The sequence below is a fragment of the Ailuropoda melanoleuca genome, chromosome 2 (assembly GCF_002007445.2).
Source record: "Ailuropoda melanoleuca isolate Jingjing chromosome 2, ASM200744v2, whole genome shotgun sequence".
NCBI classification, from domain to species: Eukaryota; Metazoa; Chordata; class Mammalia; order Carnivora; family Ursidae; genus Ailuropoda; species Ailuropoda melanoleuca.
Window position 1 is genome coordinate 128,390,601 of NC_048219.1, and position 12,355 is coordinate 128,402,955.

The window sequence follows — 12,355 nt, forward strand, 5'->3', positions numbered from 1 at the left end:
GATAACATAATAGAGAATGACTGTAGCTTCTCTCGTGTGGGTGATCAGGACAGGCCTCTCAGGGGAGAGGACATTTAAGCTAAAAAGTAAGTGATAAAAAGTACCATCAGTGGGATGGAAAAAACAGGTGATGCAAAGGCCTTGAGATGAGAACTCTGGCACCTCTAAGGAATAGATGGGAGGCCAGCCCCAGTGTGATAAGGTCTCGGAGAAAGGAGGAGTGTCAGACAGGAGATGAGGTTTAAGAAGAGACGGCAGGTTGTATAGGGAGGAATTCCAGTCCAGAAGGAAGTTTGAGGGGATCTACCAGTGGGATGACTTGATCTCCCTGCACTGAAGGTAGAATCCCAAAATGCGCTGTGAAGAGTGGCAAGAATGAGCGCAGGGAGACTAGTCATGAGGCCACTGTAACTTTACAGGAGAGAAATAGGCATGCTTGGACAGATTCAGGGATATATTTAAGATACTGAAGAGACAGAATTTGCTATACCTTCTATTTAAATACAAGGCACACATTTGTTTCTTATGTCAAACTGTTCTAGTTGGAATAAAAATGAAATATTATATTATTAGAAGTAAAGGTAATATACTGACCTCTTCCAGTACTTTCACTGAGTTAAGCTCAGAATGTGAGTATGAATGCTGTGAAATGTGATGCTGTGTGTATTTTAGATCTGCTCTCAACTGCTGAATAGGATTTATCACATTTTTAAGGTATGAGCTCCATTGTTCTGATAACTCTTGTTCTATGGAGAAACAAAATTACATCCAGGTTACACATTATTATTTAAAATTTCTTCAAGGATGGGTCATCAGAGGGCAGATTTAGCTTTGGATTCCTTCAGAAAAAACCAAGCAGTTAATAGTAAGAGAACATAAAGTGAGTGGCCCACTTTCATCTTCAAAATGAAACTCCCCTTTAAATATAGGATCAAAAAGGAAAACAACTCACCAAAATTTGTAAGGTCAGAAAGACATTTCTTTCCAATGTTTTCTTCACTGAGAAAGGATTTTATTTCAGATTCCATTTTACATCTGAAATAGACATTATCTCCATCAGTTTTTTTAAATAATCATAAGCATATATAGATTTAAAAAACATCTAGTAGTAGAAATTTAATCTAATGTGGTCCCATTCACCTGTTCATTTATTCAGACCATACACTAAATTCCTAATCTGGATTGGACACTTGCCAGATACTGAGATAGAAAGAGGCATAAGTGAACACTCCAGGCAGAAGTAACACCATGAGCAAAGGCAAGCGCATGGCACAGGCTAGCACTGCTTCGTGTGGAAAGAGCTTAGGGCAGTAGGAAGCCACTGAGGAATATTAAGCTGACCTCACCTGCCAAGCAGATCTGTGTTTCAGAATGAGTCCCAAATGGAGGATGGGCTGGAAGGAGGGGTAGTCAATAAAAACAAAAAATGAAGAAGGAGGGGATCAGGTAAACCTGTACCAACAAAGAGGTTATTTCAAAAGTTAAGAGATGATGAAGTCCTGAAATAGGGAAATGGGAGTATGTTTTATTTTTATACACTAATAAAAGAAATACATCTTAATGACTTTTTATCATAGTATCTAAATATGGTAATTTTTAGAATAAAACCATAACCAGCTCTAAATGGACATTCAAAAACATTGTAGTGTATCCCTTCCTTATGGCATATTTAATGAAATCATAGAACAGAGTTTTGATTTATCATGCTCGCTAGAATATAATATTAGAAATGATATAAGAAAATAGCATCAATTACTTTAATACAATGATTATTTTATTTTTGCATATAAGTTTCTAGTCCTTGTCTACATGCATATATATTTTAAAAAACTATAATTATGGCATATTTACCATTTTATATTGGGATTTTTCAATAACATTTTAAGATATTTCTAAATAATTCTCACAATTACCATTTATTTTAATGGCTGCACAGTATTCTATTTTATATATGTGCCACCATTTTCTAAGCCAACTCACTTACATAGGACAGAAGTTTTATTTGTATCTAAAAAGAAGGGGTGCTATTGTAGATAGATGATATTTCACTGTCTACTTTTTTAATACGTAGTTTTTGCCAGAAGTATTTTTGCCAGAAATATATTTGAAACTATTACATGAAGGATGGGTGCATAATTGTGGAATTAAAACCAGAAATTATTTCATGGTGGGGCGCCTGGGTGGCACAGTGGTTAAGCGTCTGCCTTCAGCTCAGGGTGTGATCCCGGTGTTATGGGATCGAGCCCCACATCAGGCTCCTCTGCTATGAGCCTGCTTCTTCCTCCTACTCCCCCTGCTTGTGTTCCCTCTCTCACTGGTTGTCTCTATCTCTGTCAAATAAATAAATAAAATCTTAAAAAAAAAAAAAGAAATTATTTCATGGTGTATTTGTTTAAACAAAAACATAGCACTTATCAACCATCTAACTCAGCTCCCTTAAATTTTCAGCACCCAGACAACCATGGCAAAACATACAACCCAACAGGAGAACTGGCTGTGTTCATACAGGAGACCAACCTGCTACTTGCATGTAATCTAGTAAGTTCCATCTTGGTTTCCTTGATTAACAACATAACCCATCTGCCAAGACCAGGCCTTTTCTCTGATTGTCCTGATTGCCCAACAAAATTCAAAAGCATTTTTTTATGCCCTCAAGAACTATGAGACTCTGAACCTAGCTTGTGAATATAGGCTAACATTTTCCGAATTGTTCTATAAAACAATAATGTTAATGAGATGCTGGGGTCGGGGGGAATGGGAAATAGTAAACTAAACAAAATCAGATATGTTTCTATAGTACAGGATTTCTCAAAAACTTGATTATGCTAAAGTGCGTTGAGTTTATCCAAAAAGGGTAGGAAATATATTTTCTAATTTATAGGAACATGAAATTCATTATTCGCAATGGAGTATCTTGAAGAATATTTCTGTTTTGTAGAATATGATTTGGGAAATATAAAAATTGCTGTTGGGGGGCTCCTGGGTGGCTCAGTCGATTAAGCATCTGACTCGTTAGGCTCAGGTCATAATCTCGAGGTTGTGGGATCAAGCTTTGCACAGGGCTCTATGCTCAGTGTGGAATCTGCTTAAGACTCTTTCCCCTTCTACCTCTGGCCCTCCCCCACCCCCACTAAAATAAATAAATAAATAAATACATAAATACATAAATAAATAAGTTTTTAAAAAAAATTCTGGTAGACTCAAGAGCATTAAAAATGGTAACTCTGGAGAAGAGAACCCTGCCCTGTTCATCACTGACATGCTAGAACAGGTCCCGGGTGTTCTCCAGGTTGGAACTCTGCAGCACATACGTCTTCCCCATCTGAAGAGTGAACAAATGTAAGGCAGCTTTCCGTGCCCAAATCTGCCAATTTAAGTACCTCCTAATGCTATTTGGCCTATCCCCTGTTACCAATGAATTTGATGGTACCACAAAAAAGTCTCCTGAGTTTTTGTGTGATCATCTGCCTAGATGATATGTTAATCTACTTCCTAGATCTGCCTAGTTGGAATGCAACCACCTGCAAGGTAAACCAGCCTGGTGATGGGTGTTACTGAACTCTCAGGAGTCTACTGCCATACAAGTCCTCATCCTTCCAGGATGGTGCTAAAGTTCTAGGTGTAGAATCAGTCTCCTCAGAACATCAAACATCACCAGAGCTTCCTGAGATTTCTAGGGTAACCACTTAGTTACCAATTTGGGTAGAACAAACAAAACATGGGGTACAAGAATGGTAGAGGCAGAAGCCATAAGCAAACAATAAGCAATGATCCATGACATGGATCATGAAAGGTAGAGCAAGAGAGTATGTTAAAGTTCCATTAATGGAACTAACAGCCAGGAGACCTGCAGAAAATTAGGGTACCAGAGCAGGCTGAAGGTCAAAGCTCTGTCTCTCCCACAGGGAAGGAACTCAGCAGGTCAGACAGCTTGGTTCCTTATACTCAGCTATTTGATCCACTTCTCACTTGAGTCTGTCCCAAGTGAGCATACCACAGAGGCAGAGAAGGGAGTCTCACAGCCAATGACTGGGGAAGTGACTCGGGAGCTGGGCTTAGAGATTTCTCTGAGGCTCTGAATTACACAGTATGAATACTTGTGTCAATTTTATCTTTAAAGATGCATTTATAGACATTTAATTATTGTTGGTAAAAATCCCATGATATCCTCTATAAAAAGGAGATATTTTTAAAATAATGTTTTAAAATTAAAACTGTAAAAAAAATAAAATAAAAATAAAACTGTGAGCAAGAGACTGCATGTATTTCTAAGAGATTTGGTTAGAAAACATTCCTTGTAGGAATTATCATACAAGTAGTAAAGTGTACAGATAAACCTTCCAAATTTTATGATTCAACAATTCTGATTAAATAAAGTTGTAATTCTTTACCACATGGTCAATATAAATAACTCCCTCCTTAACCTCTAAACCAGTCATTCTAAAATAAGGGAGCAAGTGCCTCTGAGAGAGTATATCAAGGTCTCCAAGAGGTATAGTTTGAGAAAGTATATTAAATACTAAATATAATTTTATAAGTTTAAATATGAAATTTTATAAATTTAAATATTATATGTTTTAAATATTATATTTAAATATTATATATTTGGAAATTTTATGTGTCTAGTTTTCTTAGGATGGATTTCAAAAAATTAAAGTTTGGCAAAAAAAAATTTTTTCTAGCAAGATTAGTCCAGTTAGAACCCCAGGTGATATAACTGGAACCCTGTGGAGGAAATAAGCTTCTGAACTCCAAGTTCATGGAGCACAGGAGTTAAAGGCAAGTGCTCCAATGCCATCTTCACATAAACTAGCTGACTTACCTTCTGTGAATAACTTTGATCCTCTGAAACTCAAGACTGTCATCTGTAAAGTGGGGACAGCAATGATACCTACTCTGCAGAACTGTCATAAAGACTTAATGAAATAAAGCATATAAATTATTTACCATATTACCTGGTACATACTAAATAACCCAACAAAAGTTCAATGTCATTGTAGTCCCCTACCTTCCGTGGGCCTGAGATTCTCAAATAGACTCTCTTATGGTGAGGCATAAAAATATTTTACTTTTACTCTTTTATTAAAACAGAGTATAGGTTTTTAAAGGTTAGAGCTCATGCTCCTGATTTCCTGGTGGTCCCTAAATTCTCCACAAATCCAGCCACTTCTCTAACTTTCCTCCTTTCACTATTAGTTTTTAAATTCACTGAAAACATATTGAAATTAGTCTTCCTATAATAACACAGAAAATTATCTTAGAATTCTTCTTTTTGTACAATTTTCAGCACTTACAAGTTTCAAGACATTAAGGCTACTACTTGAATGCTCCTCCCTTCCATTGCCTTTGTGTCATTCCAGGTCAACCAAAAGAACTATTTTCTATAATGATATGTATATGCCTTTTCTATCTAGCTCTAGAACAGCTAATGCACACATTTAGAAGCGTGTGGAACAGCCAAGATAAAAACTTTCACCAGTGTCTTCCTTTACCTTTGAGCTTTCATCAGTGAGCACCATAATAAAAACTTTCTAATGGCTTTCCTTTCTACCAAGTTATGCAAATTTAAAAAAAAAATGGTCTAATGGGCTCAAACATTCTCTCCATAAAAGGTGACTTTCTGAGAGATATAATGGGTCTGATTTGTTTTTATGTTAGCAGCATGGTGATGGAGTCTATATAATTTTGTTTTTCTATGTTTTAAGTTATACAATGATGTAAAACCATTTCCAATCATGAGCCTTCTAGTTCACAGTTAGGAATCTCTTGCCAGAATAAGAAACTCCTACTAATTTGAAAAGTACCTACAAAAATACCTATCAAAAGTAAAGTTAATGACCTTTGGAAATTTGACTTAGGATAAGACCACAAAATGATCTATTTTGATATAAAATATATGATTAAAAATACACATTTTTTAAAGCATACTTTATAAATACCACCATCATTAAAACTAGTATATATGCTTCAAATGGAGGGGAAACACATCTGCCTTCTCTTTTTGCCCTGACCTTTGAAAGAAATGTATTTTTCAAAGATTACAATTAAAAACAAGGATAGGATCGTTACTTTGTTGTTTTATCTTGAAACAAGTGCTGGAAATAACAACAAAAATCAAAAATGCAAATTGACTAAGTTAGTCATGATGCAGCTACATCTAGAAATCAGTGAACTTGAACCCCTTAGTTCATTCATTCATTCATTTATTGAAAGCTTTTCTATATCTCCTCATATGAACCCTGCAATGAAAAGATAAAACTGTTAGGATATTTGCCCCTGTTTGCCACTTCACAGGGAAGACAAACTTGTAAACAAGATATTATAATTCAATGTGCTAAGACTATGTATATAAATAATTACAAGTATGAGAGGGAGCGTAGAAAAGTAAATGATTAGCAGATATAGGAGATTATCTTTTTTTTCCTAAGGAAAGCAAAAGCCATATTAGTGTATTCACTGGATTTCAAATTAAATTGAGGAAATGAAGGAATTTTAATTTGAGTCACAAACTGTAACTTTAATGCTTTTTAATGGTTTAATTAACATGGAAAGTTATAGAACATCTAACTAAGTAAGGGCAACTCTTAGCAAGTCTCACATGTTCTTGTAGAGATCTCCTCAGTTCTTACCTGATGTCAGTTAGCCGTTGGTGTTCCTGCCACCACACTTGCTTGTGTTGTTTTATTAGTGTTTGTTCCTTAGATATCTTTGAAGTCTGCACTGCTTTCCTGATCTAGATTTAGAAGAACAAAAAAGGAGCAATTCCAATGTCTTCTAAGTGTGTTTTCCACAATGAAATTGTTTAATCTGTAATTTCTAAGTTAAATATTTATTCTTTTTCAACCCTATTAGTGCAACTTCTAACACAAAATCCACCTTAAAATAAGTAATTCATTAAACAAAAAGCAGGAAGGTGAAAGAGAAAATGGTTTGGAATACTGTCCAATTTAAGAATTGTCTTTAAAGTATTTATGGAAAAAAAGGTGATGTCATTCTATTTTCCTTACAGAAAATAAAAAACACCTTAATTCACACAGTCTCAGAAAATTTTTCAAGAGCTTTCCATTCCACATATTTTCTCATCTTTTTGATACATCTTCCCTGCCAGGCATTATGGGCATCATTATTCCCATTTGACTTATGAGGACACTGAAGTTCAGAGAGGTTAAAAAAAACTGGTCATGATCATAAAGCTCATAAACATCAGAAACACATAGAACCTTGGTGTTCAGATTGGCTTTTATATGATCCTTCAGCAGAAGATGGGGAAAAGTCATTTGGACAAGTCGTTAGAAAGCCTGGCTTTAGTTTCAGCTTTAGCACCTACTAGAAATATGACCTTGAACATGCAATTTTAATCTTTCAACTCCATGACTTCATAAATAAAGTTTAAAAAAAATTAGGCAAACATCTTAAAAATTTAGGCAAATATTTATTTGAAGGAATTTAACAAAGAAATTGTGAAAAATCATGTAACATTGGAGACCACCTTTTAAATTAAATTTAAATTTTCCCCAAATTGTATGGCTTTTAAAAAACATAGCCCATAATCAGTGCTTTGGGGTTTGTTGACAAATTGTATCAGGCCTGGATCTGTTTGCCTTAACATCCGTTCTTGGCCATCTCCCTGACCTGCTCCATATCACAGAGCAGCCTGTTTCCCAGACAACCCTACTAGCGCAGGCTTCCAGCTGGTTTCAGCCAAACGGAGACACTGGTTTAGGAGACTGGAGGGAGGGAGGAAAGGAGAAGCCGAAGGATTACTCTGCCTGCCTTTTCTACTCTCAGAGTGGTCTCCAGAAGCATCTCTATCTTCTCCATTGCTCTAACTTTTCTTGACAGTTCTATGGTTCCAACAATTTCTGGGTAAACTCAGCCCACAGGATGTGGTACAGCCTTGCTTTTTCTAATGTCCCTTTGACCCAAGCATGGCAGTGACTTCTGCTGTTGTCAACCCCTTTATTGCTTCATGGTCCCTTGTTTGGCTTCTCAGCTCTATACCCGTGTAACCATTTCCTGCATTAAAGACCCCTCTACTCTAAATCCTCAATGTCTGTTTCCTGGTTAGACTGATACTCATGTGTTTGCTGAATTCACATACTCCATATTAGTACTTCTAAACATCTACAAAAGTGCTACTCTCAAATCAGAAATTTGATGAAATATGCATGTTTTTGTTTTCTGTACTACTTGAATACTTAGTACCCTAGAAGCTTTAACAGATCAATGCTGAAGATATAAAAGCTTCAGAAGACAAGTCCTAAAAAGACTCTTTATAATGCATGCTATTTCTAGCTGTCATTGACTGATTGCTTTAACCTTGAGTTTATCTTTCCACTGTTCTGGTTACTGATTCAAAATTAGGGGTATAAGAAAACAAAAACATGGAGTCAAAGTCAAATCTTTTCCTCAGGAGGTCTTAAGAGTGCTACAATTATGAAAAGTACATTTAAATAAGAACAGGAGGGGCGCCTGGATGGCTCAGTCAGTTAAGCTTCTGCCTTCAGCTGAGGTCACGATCTCAAGGTGCTGCAATCAGCCCCCCTAAGGCTCCGGGCTTAGCGGGGAGTCTGTTGCTTCCTCCGCCTCTCTCCCTGGCTTGTGAGCGCTCTCTCTCTCTCTCTCTCGTTCACTCTCTATCTCTCAAATAAATAAAATCTTTTAAAAAAATAAATAAGAACTGGACACTACAGGAAAAGTCAGCAATCCTTATTCTACCTACTGAAAACCTAGAAGTACATAGTGTTTCTAAAATCCGACACTCTAGCGTTTGCTTTAAGATGCCTGAAACCCATTCCAACTATTTGCCACCTACAGCCTTTAAAGTTTGTTGCAGCAGACACAACTTTTAAAATTAAATTTCTTTGACATATTTGGTCCATGTTGTACAAAAAAATTAAAACACATTGGTGAAAGACGTAGACACATTTTTATAGCTTAAAAAAAATCAATGTTGTTGCCTTTCAGCCCAGGGTAAGACCAATTAAGTAGACTATAAAAGTGAATATAAAGCTACTATTTTTCACTAGACACTTCCAATATTTTAAAGAAGATCCTGATTTTTTTAAGTTCACTCATTGACTCTACTTCTGTCCTCAGGCCAAAAATGAAGAAAAACAAAGTCTTAAAAGAACAAAAAGATTTACAGTTGTATCTTTATCAATAGAGAGATTTCCAGGTGATTCCAATGTATTTTGCTGGCCAATAAGCCATATGAAATCAGTATTTAAGGTGGATGATGATTTATGCAAAATTCTGATGAATTAAAAATAGCAAAAACAATAAATTCATTAAGGAATAAGAAACTAGAGGTTCCTATGTGGCTTATTGTGATGATCCAAGATAATCAGACTCTAAATAGGCACCTTAAAACGCCATGAAAACCCTTTGGGCCAGATGACCCATCTTTATTTTTTTTTTAATTTTTTTAAAGATTTTATTTATTTATTTGACAGAGACAGTCAGCGAGAGAGGGAACACAAGCAGGGGGAGTGGGAGAGGAAGAAGCAGGCTCCCAGCGGAGGAGCCTGATGTGGGGCTCGATCCCAGAACGCCGGGATCACGCCCTGAGCCGAAGGCAGACGCTTAACGACTGCGCCACCCAGGCGCCCCGACCCATCTTTAAATATAAGCAACAATAACTAGTGGACAACTTAAATGTTGGTTACATATGTATATACATTTGTCAAAATTCATTGAGATGTACACTTAAGATCTGTGCACTTAACTATGTGTGAGTTCTACCTCAACAAAGGTAAAAGAACAGTTAGGTATATAAAGAACTGTTAACATAAATAAAAAAGAAAAAAACCCAAATACACTAAGATACAGTTTCTCATCTATCAGGCTAGCAAAACTCCAGATGTGTCACAGAACACTCTGTGAGGCTATAGGGAAACACACTCTTTCTTGTTGCTGGTAGGAATGCAAAATGATGCAACCTCCCACAGAAGGGTATCTGGAGGTGTAGAGTGAAATTTCATATGGATTTACCCTCTGACCTAGCAACTTTACTTATAGAAATCTATCTGAAGACCATACCGACAAAAGTATAAAAAGATAAATGAACGAAACTATTCACTGCAGCACAATTTGTGATGGAAAAAGACTGCAGTACAAAAATTCCATCAATCAGTGATCCTGCCAAAATAAATTGAACCTGAATCTCATCAGATCTCCAGATATAACTACCAATTAACTGGAAATGCAAGAGACAGAAATACATGTTAAATGACACCATCAGGATGTAATCAGCAAAATCCAGTCTGTAAGAATATATAAAAGACAAACAATACAATTTTTTTAGAAAATAAATTACAAAAATACAAGAGGATAGAGGGGACCTAAAAAAAAAAAATCAACTGTAATATATGGATCTACTTAGATACTGATTTGAACAAGCATTAAGTAAAAAAGAAAATTGAAGACAATCATGGAAATTCAACACTGGCTATTTGAAATTAAGAAATTATTAGTATCCTAATGGTAATGCTATTATAGGGTTTGGGGTGGGTCTGTTTAGCCCTCATCTTTTAGAGACACACGCTGAAATATTTATGGTTAAATATTATNAGGGGCGCCTGGATGGCTCAGTCAGTTAAGCTTCTGCCTTCAGCTGAGGTCACGATCTCAAGGTGCTGCAATCAGCCCCCCTAAGGCTCCGGGCTTAGCGGGGAGTCTGTTGCTTCCTCCGCCTCTCTCCCTGGCTTGTGAGCTCTCTCTCTCTCTCTCTCTCTCTCTCTCTCGTTCACTCTCTATCTCTCAAATAAATAAAATCTTTTAAAAAAATAAATAAGGACACTACAGGAAAAGTCAGCAATCCTTATTCTACCTACTGAAAACCTAGAAGTACATAGTGTTTCTAAAATCCGACACTCTAGCGTTTGCTTTAAGATGCCTGAAACCCATTCCAACTATTTGCCACCTACAGCCTTTAAAGTTTGTTGCAGCAGACACAACTTTTAAAATTAAATTTCTTTGACATATTTGGTCCATGTTGTACAAAAAAATTAAAACACATTGGTGAAAGACGTAGACACATTTTTATAGCTTAAAAAAAATCAATGTTGTTGCCTTTCAGCCCAGGGTAAGACCAATTAAGTAGACTATAAAAGTGAAAATAAAGCTACTATTTTTCACTAGACACTTCCAATATTTTAAAGAAGATCCTGATTTTTTTAAGTTCACTCATTGACTCTACTTCTGTCCTCAGGCCAAAAATGAAGAAAAACAAAGTCTTAAAAGAACAAAAAGATTTACAGTTGTATCTTTATCAATAGAGAGATTTCCAGGTGATTCCAATGTATTTTGCTGGCCAATAAGCCATATGAAATCAGTATTTAAGGTGGATGATGATTTATGCAAAATTCTGATGAATTAAAAATAGCAAAAACAATAAATTCATTAAGGAATAAGAAACTAGAGGTTCCTATGTGGCTTATTGTGATGATCCAAGATAATCAGACTCTAAATAGGCACCTTAAAACGCCATGAAAACCCTTTGGGCCAGATGACCCATCTTTATTTTTTTTTTAATTTTTTTAAAGATTTTATTTATTTATTTGACAGAGACAGTCAGCGAGAGAGGGAACACAAGCAGGGGGAGTGGGAGAGGAAGAAGCAGGCTCCNAAATAACCTGGCACAGGGGAAAGTTGTGGTAAGGAGTATAGAGAAAACAATAGCCAAGAGTTGATCACAGTTGAAGCTGGATAAATTACATAGAGATTAATCATTCACTCTAATTTTGCATATACTTATAATTTCTGATAAGGTTTTAAAAAAAGAATTAGTAGACACATACTTCGATGGACAGCAAGAAATATTCATTCCTGCAAATCAAAGCCATTCAAATAAAAATAATTATAAAGATCTCTTTTATGCATAACCTAAATTAGAAATGAACAGCTAACATANGCTCTCTCTCTCTCTCTCTCGTTCACTCTCTATCTCTCAAATAAATAAAATCTTTTAAAAAAATAAATAAGAACTGGACACTACAGGAAAAGTCAGCAATCCTTATTCTACCTACTGAAAACCTAGAAGTACATAGTGTTTCTAAAATCCGACACTCTAGCGTTTGCTTTAAGATGCCTGAAACCCATTCCAACTATTTGCCACCTACAGCNTCTCTCTCTCTCTCTCTCTCTCTCTCTCTCGTTCACTCTCTATCTCTCAAATAAATAAAATCTTTTAAAAAAATAAATAAGGACACTACAGGAAAAGTCAGCAATCCTTATTCTACCTACTGAAAACCTAGAAGTACATAGTGTTTCTAAAANACATATAATGCACCAAAAATTGGTCTCAGTTTCCAGCCCAAATCTACTCTTTGGCTTCAGGTTCAGTCTCAGCCTG

At 36.0% G+C, this 12,355-nt stretch overlaps 1 protein-coding gene across 1 annotated transcript in view; it reads right to left on the bottom strand.

The window, feature by feature from the left end:
- Positions 1 to 12,355, bottom strand: part of CCDC148 (coiled-coil domain containing 148) — a 231,019-nt gene that overhangs the window by 144,306 nt on the left and 74,358 nt on the right. The window contains exons 4-6 of the mRNA XM_034654599.1: positions 6,630 to 6,733; positions 953 to 1,035; positions 595 to 746 (exon numbers count right to left, since the gene is read on the bottom strand). Coding sequence (XP_034510490.1) covers positions 595 to 746; positions 953 to 1,035; positions 6,630 to 6,733 — 339 coding nt within the window. The remainder of the gene's footprint in view (positions 1 to 594; positions 747 to 952; positions 1,036 to 6,629; positions 6,734 to 12,355) is intronic.